The sequence below is a fragment of the Dermatophagoides pteronyssinus genome, unplaced genomic scaffold (assembly GCF_027571235.1).
Source record: "Dermatophagoides pteronyssinus isolate colony J.1.1.1.1 unplaced genomic scaffold, Derpt_VIB-CSIC_2022.12 sq0002, whole genome shotgun sequence".
NCBI lineage: Eukaryota > Metazoa > Arthropoda > Arachnida > Sarcoptiformes > Pyroglyphidae > Dermatophagoides > Dermatophagoides pteronyssinus.
In genome coordinates, this window is record NW_027461526.1 from 3,867,372 (window position 1) to 3,883,246 (window position 15,875).

At 30.2% G+C, this 15,875-nt stretch overlaps 3 protein-coding genes across 3 annotated transcripts; 1 reads left to right on the forward strand and 2 right to left on the reverse strand.

The window, feature by feature from the left end:
* Positions 1-80: 80 nt before the first annotated feature.
* Positions 81-12,855, reverse strand: LOC113790168 (cubilin-like). The gene is made up of 9 exons (XM_075824474.1): positions 12,715-12,855; positions 11,246-12,655; positions 9,973-11,197; positions 9,877-9,904; positions 3,770-9,823; positions 3,308-3,702; positions 421-3,237; positions 249-357; positions 81-187 (listed from the first exon to the last, which is right to left on the reverse strand). Exons 1-9 carry the CDS (start codon positions 12,822-12,824, stop codon positions 108-110), a joined length of 12,228 nt encoding a protein of 4,075 aa, XP_075680589.1. The 5' UTR covers positions 12,825-12,855; the 3' UTR covers positions 81-107.
* A 391-nt stretch (positions 12,856-13,246) lies between these two features.
* On the forward strand, positions 13,247-13,834 carry LOC113790130 (transcription initiation factor TFIID subunit 13-like). Its single transcript, XM_027339754.2, has one exon. The coding sequence runs from the start codon at positions 13,332-13,334 to the stop codon at positions 13,755-13,757; it is 426 nt and encodes a 141-aa protein (XP_027195555.2). The 5' UTR covers positions 13,247-13,331; the 3' UTR covers positions 13,758-13,834.
* On the reverse strand, positions 13,755-15,440 carry LOC113790187 (uncharacterized). The gene is made up of 2 exons (XM_027339825.2): positions 15,205-15,440; positions 13,755-15,132 (listed from the first exon to the last, which is right to left on the reverse strand). Exons 1-2 carry the CDS (start codon positions 15,337-15,339, stop codon positions 13,813-13,815), a joined length of 1,455 nt encoding a protein of 484 aa, XP_027195626.2. The 5' UTR covers positions 15,340-15,440; the 3' UTR covers positions 13,755-13,812.
* Positions 15,441-15,875: the final 435 nt, after the last annotated feature.

Genomic DNA, 15,875 nt, shown 5'->3' on the forward strand with positions numbered 1-15,875 from the left:
ACTTACAACCTATAAACTATTGATTTTTTTTGAAAAATTTTTATTCAAAATAATATAATAAAGATTATAAAGATAAAGATGTCACATTTAAATTATTTTTAAAAAATTTAAACATCAGTAAATACACGAAAATCTCGTGAAAATCGAAAAGTATTTTTAGTTATTATTCTTCCTTTAACAGTAGGTTCTGTAATTAAACAAGGGGAAAAAATTATCTAAAATATAATTCACTAATTATATATACTAACCTTTTGTATTAGCATGATATGAAACACGAAAACCGGGTAGAAAATTTTCTCGTGAATAATATTTTATCATCATAGAATTTGATAAACTTTGTATTGATGCAGGTTTATCCTGTATGTGTGTGTGTGTAAAAGCAATAAAATAAGTATTTTTTCTCAAATTCAATATGCTTACCATTGAACAAAATGTAGCCAAACGTTTTTCTTCCAAATCTTCGAGACCATCAAAAATTGTAATAAAATTTGTATCACATGGTTCAGGTATCATAAATTCATCAAATTTTAATGTAATTGTATGATAACCATTAGTATGTATCATCCATATACATGTTTGATCATTGATAGATGGAAATGGATAATTTGGTGATGTAAATGATCCACGAAGACTTGTAAAATTTCCGCCACAACCAGGTACTAATGATTTTGGTTGTGATGTATATGATATTGAATAAAGAATTTTATTACGATTATCATGTGGATTAACCGGTGTTCCAGGAATTCGAATCTGATATCTAGCTTGAATAATTAACGATAATCGATTTGATGTTGTAAACAATGGATTAGGTAAAGTTTTCTGATCACAATATATTCCAAATACTTTTGGTTTTTTATCATCACCATTATCATTATTACCATCATAAATGGTTAGATTTGAATGTGAACAAATGTAAAATGAAAATTGTTCAAAAAATACTGATATTTGTCGATCTTCAGGAACTGTTATGTTTATATAGCAAAATATACCCATATGAACCAATGTTGGATGTGGATAATTTTTATTTGAAATAAAACCATTATCTGGTCCTTCTAATGTTTCATTACAAACAGAAAAATGATGTGTAACATTAAATCCACGAAATGTTTTTCTTTGTTGTTGTTGTTGTTGTGTTGGCATTAATTTTGTAGATGTTGCTGTACGATTAATACCAACATAATCATATGCAGTTTCTACCGGATCGGTAAATGTTTTCATTATCAAACGAATTCGATTATTTGAATCACTCATAAATTTTACTGGTGCTGGTGATGAACATAATGTTATTGGACTATATAAATATGATTCATAAGTTGATGGTCGAAATTGTATAATCTGAACATAATCACCATTTGAACAATCTAGATCAAGATCTTGAAATTTCAAAATAAGTGGTATACGATAATAATTAAATTGTCCTGATATTTCCCAACTACATTGTAATGGTCTTTCATAGCCATTTGGATATTGTGGTGATATTAATGATGAAGGTATTTCCGATGAAATAATTGTACCACCACAGGTACGATTTTCAACACGAAAATGTGCACGAAAACCATGACCCAAAATATCATCATGATTTGTAATGAATTGCAATAACAATGAATTAGTTGTGCTGGTTAATTTTTCTGGAATCATAGTACGACCACATAATATTGTTAACTGTTGTGCATGTATGGTTATACCATCAAAAACTTGAAGATAATCACCACCATGAATACAACGATCCGGATCGGTTTCATTATCAATAGTGGCCACATCGAATCGTTCAAATTCAAGTGTTAATATTTGATTTTCACGAAGACCACTAATTGTCCATAAACAATCTAATTGTTTTTCATAAAAAGAATCTCCATCTAAATCGGGTGTAATGATAACCCCATCCATTTGTCCATCAAAATGGCCACCACAATTAGTTTTTGGACCAGGTGATGCCCAATATCGTAAACGAAATTTTGGCACAAAAGAATCTTGCCATGTATCATGCATCAAACTAATAAACATTTGATTTCCAGTCGATTTGAATGTAACCTCTTCGGTTAGGTTACTGCACAGATATGCTAAAGGAGGATGATAAATTTCATTTATCGTTTCCATAATTTTCAAATTATTACAACAATAATATCGACAATGTTCATTGCCTAAATTCATTTCAATTATCTGCAAAGAAACGGACATTCTTTCATCGGGAATCATAATATTCCATACACATTCACGTTGAGAACCAGTTGGGCTAATAATTTCACCTTCTGCATCTGTAATATTACCACCACATTTTGTAACATTATAACGAAGTTTGAAACCTCGTTTTGTAACCATAAGATCGGCATGAAAAACGATAGTAAGTAATTCATTTGAAACAAGTCGTGGAGGAGCAATGAGACCACAATAAGGACCATAATGTTTAGTAGATGAATTTTGATGATCACCAAGATAGATATTGACCGAATCAAACAAACAATTTGTATGATGTTCAAGATCGAATTCTTCGAATTGAATTTGGATATATTCATTTGGATTTCGTCGTATTCGATAAATACAGGTCAAATCATTACTATATGATCCTTGTGTAAAATAATTGGGTGAATAAATAAAACCGGATTCATCTTCGAATTGTCCACCACATTTTTGCCGATACTGTACACGAAAACCATCACCTTGAATATTATCATTAGAACGAAACGTAATACGAACTAAATCTGATTGAGAAATAATTGTTTTCGGTGTTTGATGACCACAAAGTTTTGATATTTGTGTCCATTCATCAATATTTGTGGATAATCCTTTACGTTCTTCGAACAAAAGATAATCATTTTGACAATTATCAGATTGTTCCAGATCAAATCGTGAAACAAATTCAAATTCAAGATGAAAATCTGGCATCGCTTTTATAGTCCAAACACATTCAATCGATAATGGATAACGATGATTAGTTTGACCACCAAAACCTGTGTCAGTATCACTTATATCCGAATAATTTGGTGAATGAAAAAAACCTTGATGTGAAGCTAGAAGACCACCACATCCATTTGAAATTGGTTCAATACGAAAACGAAATTTTCTCTGACTTGAATCATATGTACTTGGATTTGTTGAACTTGATGATATGGAAAGATTTTGACTCGAAACAAATGATAAAATAATTCCATGTGTCAGATAAATAGGTACGGGTAAACTATTTACACTTGAACAGATTCGTTCCGAACCTTGCCATTCATAACGTGGATTCATTTGTAACTATTTTTTTTAAAAAAAACAACAATTTAAAAAATATATCAAAATAAAAATAATAAAAATCATTAGATACCAGAAAATAATCCTGATCACAATTATGACCAATATCTAATTCAATGAATGTTAATTTATAACCAGGTATACTGTTAGCTTCAAAATCAATATTCATTCGTTTGAATATCCAATGACAAAATGTTGATGATGGATATGCATTTGGATATGATGGTGATTGAAATTCTTGTTCGATCATCGGATCAAATAAACCACCACATTTTTGTATAAAATATTCTCCACGCATTCCTTTATAAACATTGGATTTGGTACGATTAAAATTTAAAAATATTGTCGGATTGATTGCTAATGATTCATCGAAATCACGAAAAATTGGTACAATAAATTTGAGGCCCTTTTTCTGTGGTTTTTTATTTTCCGGTATACAAATCAGATGTCGAGTTCCAAATATTTTTACTTGTTTTCGAAAATTGAAATTAATTAGCTAATTTATTTAAGAATGGAAAAATAAATTTAAACTTACAACCAGAATGTAATTGTCCAACATTTAAAGTTGAATTTGAACAATCACCTGGAACATCAAACGTATCGATGACAAGTGAACCTGAATGATTGAAACCAATTTTCATTTCCCATGCACAGCTAATCAAACCAGTCATATTATGACTAAAATCGAAATCCATTGATTGAAATGAACCATATGATGAATCAAAAATTGCACTGCAAATATTTTCACCACTAATACTTGTGTACACCAAACTAAAACCTTCATTCGAATCCAATTCTTTGGCAAACATTTTAATAGTCATTATATGAGTTAATGATTGAATAACTCTGGGCCGTAATCTTGAGCATCCATATTTGTTGGCCAATATTGGTGGTACAAAATAATTTCGTTGAATCATCATAAGTTTATTACAACGTAATGTTTGTTTTTTATTTTTCTTTTTTTTCGTTTCATCATCATCATTATCATTCATTTCTACTGGAAATTGACCAAAATTAAACCAAGAAAATGTTAATTTGATTAAATTTCCAGGATCATTGTAAAATAACCATTGACATGATACACGACGAGTATTTGATCGAATATCTGTTGGCAAAAATACTAGACCGGTTGTTGTTTGACGTAAATCAATAAAATGATAACAACGTTTATATTTAGCAAATGCATAAAATTTGATTCCGATTGAATGATCATTATTAAATCTATCGACACCAATATCACCACCATCAACATTTGGTTCGATATTAATTTGTTTATAAATAATAAATAATTCATTCGATTGAGATGTAATAATTAAAGGATTTGTTGTTTCATTTTTAGGTGAACATAATTTCATTAGATTTGCAGGGGAATTGGAATTTTCTTTAATTTCAATTATATCACCTTTTGTACAATCTTTACCACGTAACAATATTGATGTAATATTTAATGTGATAAAAAAATCAGCTTGTGTCAATAATCGAATTGTACATAGATTGGATGAAAATTGTGTTGATTTTTTTATAGATGAATTGATTTGATTACGATATCGAAATTTAGGAAATTGATATTCATCTTCTAATTTTGATAAACCATTTTTATCGGTTAGAAAACTACCAAATGGAACATAATATTCACGATTACAACCTTCAATCGTAATTGTTGCTTTAAATCTTGATTGAAATGAAACTTTTTTCAATACATAACGAATCAATGTTATATGTGAATTGACAACTATAGTATTCTGATTGAATGCTGGTATACAAATTCGTTCAATTAATCCGGATAATTCAGAACCGCCATTATATACTTCAAGATAGGAATTATTCTTATCACATGATGACCATTTTTCTTGTTCAAATGTAATCTGTATACCATAATCTAATGGACCACGAATTATCCATTCACAAATAATATCATGTTTAGGATATTCCGGATAATCTGGTGATGATATTATAACATCATCACCAGCACGTTTTATAACAAATTCACCACCACATTTAATACCAATTTCTTCATAACGTATTCGAAATGAATTTGTTGCACGTTTACTTCGATATACAACATAAGCATAATTTGTACTTGTATCTGATAATGTAAACCATGTTGTTGCATGACCACATAATGGACGTGTCAATAATGGTGAATCAATTGAATGACCATTATGAATTTCTAATGATTCACCTCTATTTTGACATGTAGATGAATCGATAATAAATCCAATCGAATAAAATTCTATATGAAATCGTATTGTTCGTCCTTCGCGTACTTTAATTTTCCATTCACATATTTTAATACCACGAATTTGTTCATCAATATCTTCTGATGAATCGATTTCACCATTCGGTTGATCGGTTAGATTTCCACCGCAAATTGGAGTTATTGTTAAATTATAGTTGGCTTTCACTGGAAAACTTTCAAATTTTTTAAAATAACGTAAATTTAAACGAAATTCATTACTTTCACGAATTTCAATTGGTTCAGTCATACGACTACAAATAGTTTTTATTGATTGCCATCGATGTTTTGTTGTTTGCCAAACATATAATGTCATTTTATTTGACCAACATGATGATTGAGGATTTATAGCCATAAGATCAACGGTAACATTCATATGCATTGATTGTTTTGTACGAAAATACCAATCAATATCGTTTCCATATGAAGTGAAATTTTCTGACAATAAATTATATGATTGTCCATGATCAATAAATATACTAAATGTTGTATTAATATTATCTGGTATACCAATATTTTGTTTTATATTTGTATATTCAGTACCATTAAGCATTGACCATTTCAGTAAAAATTTGATTTGTTTCGATGGAATATATGCATCATATTTTCTCATATACATTAATGTTATTGCATTTGAATCGGCAATAAAATCATTTGGAAGTTGTTGACCACAATAAGATTGTTTTGGTTCAGGAAAAATTGATGATTGTAAATTGGTTGATATTTGTTCGGTAAGTGATGATGAAATTTGACTAAAATCTACAATACCATTATAGATTGATAATTGAAATGGACAAAAATTGATAATTTGATCACCATGAAGTGAAAATTCTTGAAATTCTAATTTGATATAATGATCATGTGGTACAACAACATACCAAATAAATGTAACATTTTCAAAATAAAAACCACTTGGCCAACCTGGTGATCCAATCATTCCGTTTGAAGAAGAAAGATAAGTGATAGTTGCAATTCGAAAATGAAGAAGAAATCCTTTTGCAACGCCAACATCATCAGTACGAAATTTTATCCATAAATTTCCTGGTGAATCAATTTGAATTTGTGGTAATGGTTTTTGTTTACCATCAAATTGCCCGCATAAACGTTGACCATTTGGACCAAGAATTGTTCCACTTGAATTATCTAAACGAATTTCCAGATAATCATTATTACAATAATCAGATGATTCAATATCAAAATTTTCAACAAATTCCAATTCAAAACGATTACTTGGTGCTGCTTCCAACACCCAAATACATTCAATATTTAATGGATAGCTATTTGGATATCCAGGTGTTGCAATATAGCCTTCAGTATTATGAAAATCACCACCACAAAATGAATGAATCGATGATACTAAGGCACGAAATATGGCAGCTTGAACAATTAAAAGAAGTGTATCACCTTGTGATACAACTGGTGGTGGTATTATATGATTGCAAATCTGTTGTAATCGTTTATTAGGTAATTGTTCTCGTCCTTCATAAATTTCGATTTTAAGAAATTCACAAGGAATCTGACCAGAATCAATATTTGTTGTATCGAGATGTGTAAAACGAACAGTTAGCCTATCTTCAGGTTTTGATGTTTTCAATATAAAATGACATGGTTTTTCCTGATTAATTCGATGAGGATAATTTGGTGATAATATATTTTGATATTGTTCTTGATCATCGATTATGATTGTTTTTCCACAAACTTTTCGATAAGTAATATTAAAACCACGACCAGTATGTAGTCCATCGGAAAATAATCGAACAGATAAAACAGAATTATTACTACGAAATTTCAATTCTTCTTTGGTTGGTTGTGATAATTGACCACAGAACTTTGCCAAAAGTACAGAATCCGATTCATCAAAAAATCCATCATAAATGGCCAGATAGCTTGCTGAACAGTTTATAGATTTAGGTATATCATAATCATTGACAATTAATTCAATATCAAAATTTTCTTCAGCCATTAATCGATAAGAACAATCGGTTTTTGGATCATAATGATTACCACCACCATAATTAGGCGATGTAATTGTTCCTTTTTCAGCCAAATAAGTACCACCACAACCTCGTTCAGTAGTTCGAAATGTAGCATTAAATCCACGATGTGAATTGGATAGATCGGATGTTAATTTAATTGTCATTTCATTACCATATGAAGATAGATGAATATTTGATGTACGACTACATTGTTTTAATAATAAAGGAGAATTACGATCATTATTACCACTGAATACCTGAAGATTATCATAAACACAATCATTTGATAATTCAATGTCTAAATCTTCGATCATAAGATCAATTTTGTAACCAGGTTCGGCATAAATATGCCATAAACATTCAACATTTAATGGATATGAATTTGGATAATCGGGTGAAGATATAACGCCTATTGGATGATTACGAAATTCTCCACCACAACCAGTGGATGACCATTCTAAACGAAATCCACTTTCAATCGAACGTGTTTCATCCGATATAAACTGTATTAGAGCTTCATTTTGTTCTATACGTATCATCGTAGGTAATGAACCGGTATAATTTCCACAAAGTGTCATTTTTGTTTTAATATCATTTGGTTCATTTATTTTCAATAGATTGACATCTTGAAGTCGAAATTGATTTGGTCGTATTACTTCGGAAATATTAATATAATCAAATTTACAATCTACATTTGTTTCCAAAACAAGTTGTGAAAATGCAATAGTAATATTATTACCTAATGGTGCTAATATATGCCATATACAATTCAAATTATGTGGATGTGGATCTGGATAATTAGGTGATTCAATCACACCGTAACGTCCAATCAATGTTTGATTACAATCAGTTCGATAATTTAATTTGAATCCACCTCGATTTATGGTTGCATCAGTTACGAAACGGATAAACATTTTGTTGCCAGTAGTTTTGATAACAGGTCTTGATATATCATTATGATTGCAAAATTTTCCCAATGATTTTCTTGCTTCATTTCCATTATCACTATCATATATTTCTAAATAATCAAATTCACAGTTTTTAGCTGCATTTGTACGTTCCATATCCAATGTTACCAGATAAGCGGAAATAATCGAACCTTCTGCTACACGTATTTTCCATTCACAATTCATATTGTTGATATAATAATCTGGATAACCAGGTGATTCAATACTACCAGATTCAGCTGTCATTGTTCCACCACAACCAGTTGCCATTGCTTCATAATAAACTTCAAAACCTTTGTTTTGCATTGATGGATCCGAAATGAAACGTATGAATAGATAGTTACTATGCGATATGATATCTGGAATTGGTCCAGAACCACAGAATTGTCCGATTAATGGTGAATCTGGACGACGACCATTACGAATTTCTAGATAATCATAACATCGACTATTTACTTCACTGGCTGGTTCTAAACGAAATTGAGTAAAATTCAAATGAATTTGAAGACCATTATCTACGTGTATAATCCAAGTACAATTACGATTTGCAGGATATCGTCGTGGATATCTAGGAGAACGGATTACACCAATATTTTTGAAAATATTTTTATCACAAAATGATCGTGCAGGAACAAAATGATAAGTAGCATAGAATGATCGCATTATCATTCGATCAAATCTTGGTTGTATCGCCGATATTGTTGTTGTTGGTACTGTTGTGAGTCTAGTAGCATTAGTGGAATTCGAATCCATCGAATCAAATTCTTGATTAGGCTGTGTATTATTAAGAACATAAGTGACAAACATTATACTTCCTGTCGAAATAAGTGGAGGTGGTAGTTGTTCGACACAAAATTTTTTAATTAAACTTCCATCCGAATCATTGACCATAATATAATGATCATAACAATTGGTTGTACGTTCGATGGAATAATGTGATTCATCCGATTGAATTCCGTTTGACATTGATAATGATGATGAAATTTCTGTATGAAAAAATTTTAGCATAACCAGATGTGATTGATTAGCACGAATTTCCCAAAAACATTGATTCACTATCGATGATGTAACAAGACGTTCAGCCGAAATAGCAATCATTGGTTCACCTTGTTTTAAAACACCACCGCAACCAATTTCAATTGATCGATAACTTCCAATAAAACCTATTGATGGTTTAGATTCATCATTAACATAATATATTTTAAGCTCATTATTCATCGAATAGAATGGTGGTGGAGGATTTTGGCCACAATAACGTTGTCCTTTTACCATTAGATAATCAAACATACAACGATGATCAAATTCAATATCCATTTGTTCAACAGTAAATTCAATAATATGATCGATTGGAACATTAATCTGATAAGTACAATTTTTTGATAATAATGATGGTGCTGGATAATTTGGTGATTCAATTCGTCCTTGTAATTCTATCAGCAACAACAATCAGACATATAAAAAAATATAACAATTTTGAACTTACCACTGAATTCACCTCCACATAATGCTTGCTGAAAATGAAAAACATTAATCGCAATGAAATAAATTTTTTTTTAATAATGAAATGTTAAAAACTTACATATTTCGCAACGAAACCTCTTAAGGCAACACTCATATCGGAACGAAATTTTACTCGTAAAAATCGACCTGTAGAAATTATTTCAGGTGGAATAATACGGCCACATAGACGTGCACGTAATGGTGATTCATATGATTCTCCATCATATATTTCAACATAATCGAATGTACAAAGACCTGAACGATTACGAGATCTCATCACTGTTGTATCGGATTCTAATGCAAAACTTAAAAATCTTAATGAAATTCTTTCGTTTGGCATTACACGAATTAACCAATCACAAACAATATTATTTTGATAGATAAGAAATGTACGACCAGTTGTTGTTGATGTATAAGCTGTACTTGGTGATTGAAATATGCCACTGGATCCAGTAAGAATACCACCACAAACACCAGGTATTTGATTAAAAACCAGATGAAAACCACGGCTATGTATACCAGGATCTGAATGAAAATGAATACGAGCAAATGAACCACTTGTTGTAATTGGTGGTGGAATAGATTGTTCAGGTGATGCAGTCCAATTACAATAACGTGCAATGATATTGATAGCATCGGCATTAGAATTGATCGTTCGAATCGATGAAGGAAGACGAGATAAACTTTCACGTATTATTAAATAATCAAATGTACAATTTGGACTTGGTTCAATGTCTAAATCGGTAAAAATGAATTGTATACGTTTTCCATAATCGGCTATTATTTCCCAATGACAATCCCGATTAGCTGGATAATGATGTGGATAACCAGGCGATTCAATTATACCAGTTGTTCGATTCATAATTAAACCACCACATTTTGGATTGATTGTATCCCATGTTAATGAAAAACCTTCATGTGCTACACTTGGATCGGATCGAAATTTCAAATAAATTGAATTGAACGATGTGATAATATTGCCACCTTTTGGCAGATTTTTATAGCCACAAAATTTTCCCAAATTACGATATTCTCGTGATGGACCATCAAAAATTTCCAGAAAATCAAATGCACAACCGGGTGATTGTTCCATTTTGAAACGAGTAAATGTTATATTCAAAACTTTCGTACTTTGTTGGCTATTTTGAATCACCCATATACATGTTACATTATCTGCATAGGTATTCGCTGATGAGTTTGTAGTTGGAAATGAAAGAATTCCAGCTGGTGAATCCAATTGTCCACCACAAGTGTCACGTTGTTGTTCACAATTGATTCCCATATATTCATTTGAACATTGGCAACTAAATAAAAGATTGTTAATTAATAATAAACATGCATAATAAACTTACTAATGAACTCCATGATTATTGATGCAACGACCGCCATTTTGACAAGGATTTGTTCGACATAAATTTGCTTGATTTTCACAATATCTTCCGGTATAATCCGGTGGACATATACAATATACATCCGATACGCCATGATGAATATAAGACATACATGTTGCACCGTGTTGACAAGGATTATTAATACAATTTGTTGCAGATGAACTGATTCGTTGACATCCTTGTGATCCTTCACCTGAACCTGTGAAACCATCATTACATCGGCATTGTCGAAATCTTGCTGATATGGCAACATTAGCAATACATGTTGCATCCGGTGAACAACCACCATTATTGGTTGAACAAATATCACCATCAACAGTTGAACAAGTAATACCATCGCCAACATAACCTGGTGGACAAGGACCACAAACAACTCGATCTGATGAACTGGAAGGAAAACATGAGACACGTGGAGATATTGAACAGCCACCATTATTGATCAAACAACGGTCATATGCATTACAATGGAAGCCATCACCAGTATATCCAGAAGGACAAGGACCACATTGATAACCATCTCGAGTATTGATACAATCAACTGGTGGATCTTTTGAACATCTATCGATACCTAGACGACATTCATCTACATCTACATCACATGGAGCACTTTCAATATTTGGATTTGATTTAGTAAAACCTTGAAAACAAACACAGCGGAATGCGGCCACTTTGTTCTGAGTTCGTGGTATGTTTAAACATAAGCCTTGACCACAGATTTCATGATCACTAACATTATGACAATCATTGAATTCGATATTACAACGAAGACCTTGATGATTTGCTGGACAAAGACAGACAAAACTGCCAAAAATATTCAAACAAGTACCACCATTTTGGCAACCTAATTCGGTTCCCTGATATTGGACACATTCATCAACATCTTGTTCACAATTTTGACCCATAAATCCTGAACGGCAACGGCAAAAATATTGATTAAAACCATCTTCACATGTAGCACCATTTTGACAGGGATTATTGTCACATTCATTTTTCGTTAATAATTTTTCAAGTCGATCCAAACGTCGTAACATTGTTCTTATTCTACGGAATTGTTTTCGACCGAATATTTTTTTCTGCAAAAGAATGGTATCATTTAGACGTTGTGTTAATTCATCAATACGTGAATTAATTCTTGTCTCAACAATCGAAAGTTTTCGATCAATAAATTGATTAATAGGAGAATTTTGTTGCGAAACAATTTCATTAGAAGTAATTGTATCATCTAATCCTTGATTAATGGATTGAATTTTCGATGCCAATAAATCATTTCCATTTATTCGTATTTGTCCGGAACCGGATGATCGAAAAACAATATCTTTATTACGACCAGTCAACAGAACAAGATGGCCATTTTTGACCAAAAGTCGTGGACTTTATTCAATAAATTTTTGTATTAAAAAAAATTATAATTGAATTTTTTTTAAACTTACTGTGAATCAAATGGATCAAGATAATGATCAACATCAAATTGTTCGGTTAATTTTGCCCAAACAATTAGAAAAATGTAAAAAAATCTTACAAAAATTGTTGAAAATAGCATTTTTAATGGTGAAAAAAAACAAACAACAGATCATAACATGATGATCAAAGAATAATGAATGAAAATGAATTTGTATATGAAATTCAATTTTAATCTATTTTTCTATGTTTCATTACCATTCGAAAGGGAGTTTCAATGCAATTGAATATATAACATGACAGATTTTGATAAATTGATTTGGACACAATTCGAACCAAGTAGAAAAATACGAATAGGGTGTTAATTGCTTTTAATTCAAATTTATTTATTTTTCCATAAAAAAACAAAATTATTGATAAAAATCACATTTTTTCTTTTTTTTTCATTCACAATTCTTATCAATCAAATTTCATAATAAAGGATGTTTAATAGAATTTTTTTGTTTTGTTGTAATTTTAATGTTTATACATTGCAAGTTATATTCACTATAAAAAAATAATTTTATACAAAACACTCCATATGTAAACCGTTTCCGTTTTTTTGTTGTTGTTTTGTTTTGAATTCATAAAAATAAACATAATTTCAAACATGTCTTTCAATATTAATGATTTATCAGAACAATCTTCTTCTTCTTCTTCTTCTTCATCATCATCAACAACAGCCCCGAAAAGAATATTTACTAGAGAATTGGCCTGTATGATGTATGGATTTGGTGATGATCGTAATCCTTATGCTGAAACATTAAATCTAATGGAAGATTTGGTTATTAAATATATTACAGATTTGTTAAACAAAGCTTATCAATATCGAACATGTGATCGATTAACTATTGAAGATATTATGTATGCTGTACATAATGATCCGAAAAAAATTTCCCGTGTTTATGATCTATTGACTATGAATATGGAATTGAAACAGGCTCGTAAAGCATTCGATGAAATTTCTTTACAAAAACAGCCACCGTCATCATCATCATCATCATCTATTGAGAAAAAAAATGATGAACAAAAATGAAACAAAAAAAAATTTAATTATTCAATAGCAATGTTTATATTGAAAATATATTCAATTAAATTTGATTTAAATGAAAAGTATATGGTATATTATGTTTAGCGTTAAGTATTCGAATACCTTCACAAATATGTTCATCTTGTTCGATGAACGGAGGTAATCGTTTAATAAAAATCGATTTATAATAATAAAAATGTTCAATATAACCAATGTTGAGTAATAGATCTGATGTTTCATTCAAATTCGGATGTTGTTGAAACAAGGTGTTGAAATAGATTTTCCAACAATTTAATTTGGATTTTGTTAAATAAATTGTTCGTGTTGTATATCTATCCATTGGTATTTGAATCTTGAAATCATTACTTGATGGATCATTGAATAATCGTAATGGCAAAATTTCTTGTAAACAAATTTGTCGATTAATAATACAAAATGATGGTGGTGATGATGGATAACGACCATAAAATGTATATAAATCGGGTAATGATCGTAATAATGTTCGAATTTTTTGTCCTGTTTGTAGATTATAAATATACCATGATGAATTCGAAATTAAAACATAGATATCAGTTGATGGAATGCTGTAACAAGCATTGATTTTTGGTACTCCGGTTATCATCACAGGTTGATCGTTGAATACATCGAATTGACTTTTATAAACATGAAGGATGCTTTCGCGCATCAATATAAACGTATCGAAACCGGCAGTAACATTCCAGAAAAATTGCTTGTCTGAGATAAGTATTTTTTGGAGAAAATCAACATCACCATTTTCCGTTAATCGTCTCCAAACGTGAATAGCTTGTGATTGATAATCTGATGAGCATGTTAGTAAAATGCCATTGGATTTTCCGCAATCAAAGTCCAAGACAACTGAATGTTCACCAAAAATTTCATTGAATGATTGAAATTTCCATGGTAGAAATTCGACGGAATTATCTCCAGATTGATTTTTGCTAAAAGCCATATACCATACAAGCAAATCACCTTCGCAATCCAAACCCAAACATTGTTTACCATTTGAACGAAATTTTACAATACCATCCATAATGATTTTTATTTGAGAATTTGGGTCATCATTAGCTGGATAGAAATATAGTCGATAATTTTTGTCCAATATATAAAGATAATCAGATGATTGTGAATACAAATGAATAATTTTATCAGGAATCGAACCGATAAATATTTTACTTGAATCACGACGAAAAAGATGTATATGATTGTTTGTTGGATCAATTGTATACATTGAATGACCCTCATCAACTGGATAAAATTGTCCAAAATGAGAAATAGAATTCGGTGAAAATTGTCGTAAACATGGCCATAATGATATTTCATAAGTTTCATTATAATCATTTTCAGTTTTATTATTTGATCGCTATATTTTTTTTTGTATATAAATTTTATATTATGTTTCCATTATATATTACTTAAAATTTAGATAACATACCAAAAAGAAATGTCGTATTTTGAATAAAGAAGGCAAAAGAACTTTATTCGATGACTTTATATTGTTTAAAATAAACAATGGTTTAGTAGTTTGGTTTAATGAATTTAATACAAAAAATTTATTTGATTCATTCATATCTTAGCTATAATTATTCTTTTTACCAAGAAAAAAATGAATAAATAAATAAATCCAATACAAATTGCTTTGGTAAAATGAGTATAAAATCGAAATTTTTTTTCGCATAACAAATTGTAAATATGACAAATCATTCGAATTGTTTCTGATACATTTTGTGTGGAAATAGTCGGTGGAAAGAATTTCCGGATTTTTTGTTTTGTTCGAAATTTAACCTTTCAGAATTTTTTTTTTTATTAAAACTTTTTTTCTCATAAGGTCCATGAACTCGATTTTTTTTTGAATAAATTTTTCTTTTTTTATTAATAGGGGTTTCACACTAGCAGCAATGTGAATGAAATATTTCAAATGCAATATTTCAGTCCATAAGGCTGAAATGTAGTGAAATATTGCATTTGAAATATTTCATTCACATTGCTGCTAGTGTGAAACCCCTATAAATAAAAATTATGAATGAATGAATGAATGTCAACATTCAACATTCAACCACCCACTTATTTTAGATGCAAAATATAGATTTGAAACAAAAAAAAAGA

Bases quoted from the DNA above. Each gene is read 5' to 3' on its own strand.
- LOC113790168 (XM_075824474.1), bottom strand. From the start codon at position 12,824: ATGCTATTTTCAACAATTTTTGTAAGATTTTTTTACATTTTTCTAATT. The intron at 9,824-9,876 runs GTAAGTTCAAAA...TGTTGCTGATAG, and splicing joins ATGTGGAGGTGAATTCAGTG to AATTACAAGGACGAATTGAA. The intron at 3,238-3,307 runs GTATCTAATGAT...TAAAAAAAATAG, and splicing joins GTGATCAGGATTATTTTCTG to TTACAAATGAATCCACGTTA.
- LOC113790130 (XM_027339754.2), top strand. From the start codon at position 13,332: ATGTCTTTCAATATTAATGATTTATCAGAACAATCTTCTTCTTCTTCT.
- LOC113790187 (XM_027339825.2), bottom strand. From the start codon at position 15,339: ATGAATGAATCAAATAAATTTTTTGTATTAAATTCATTAAACCAAACT. The intron at 15,133-15,204 runs GTATGTTATCTA...AAAAAAATATAG, and splicing joins AAATACGACATTTCTTTTTG to CGATCAAATAATAAAACTGA.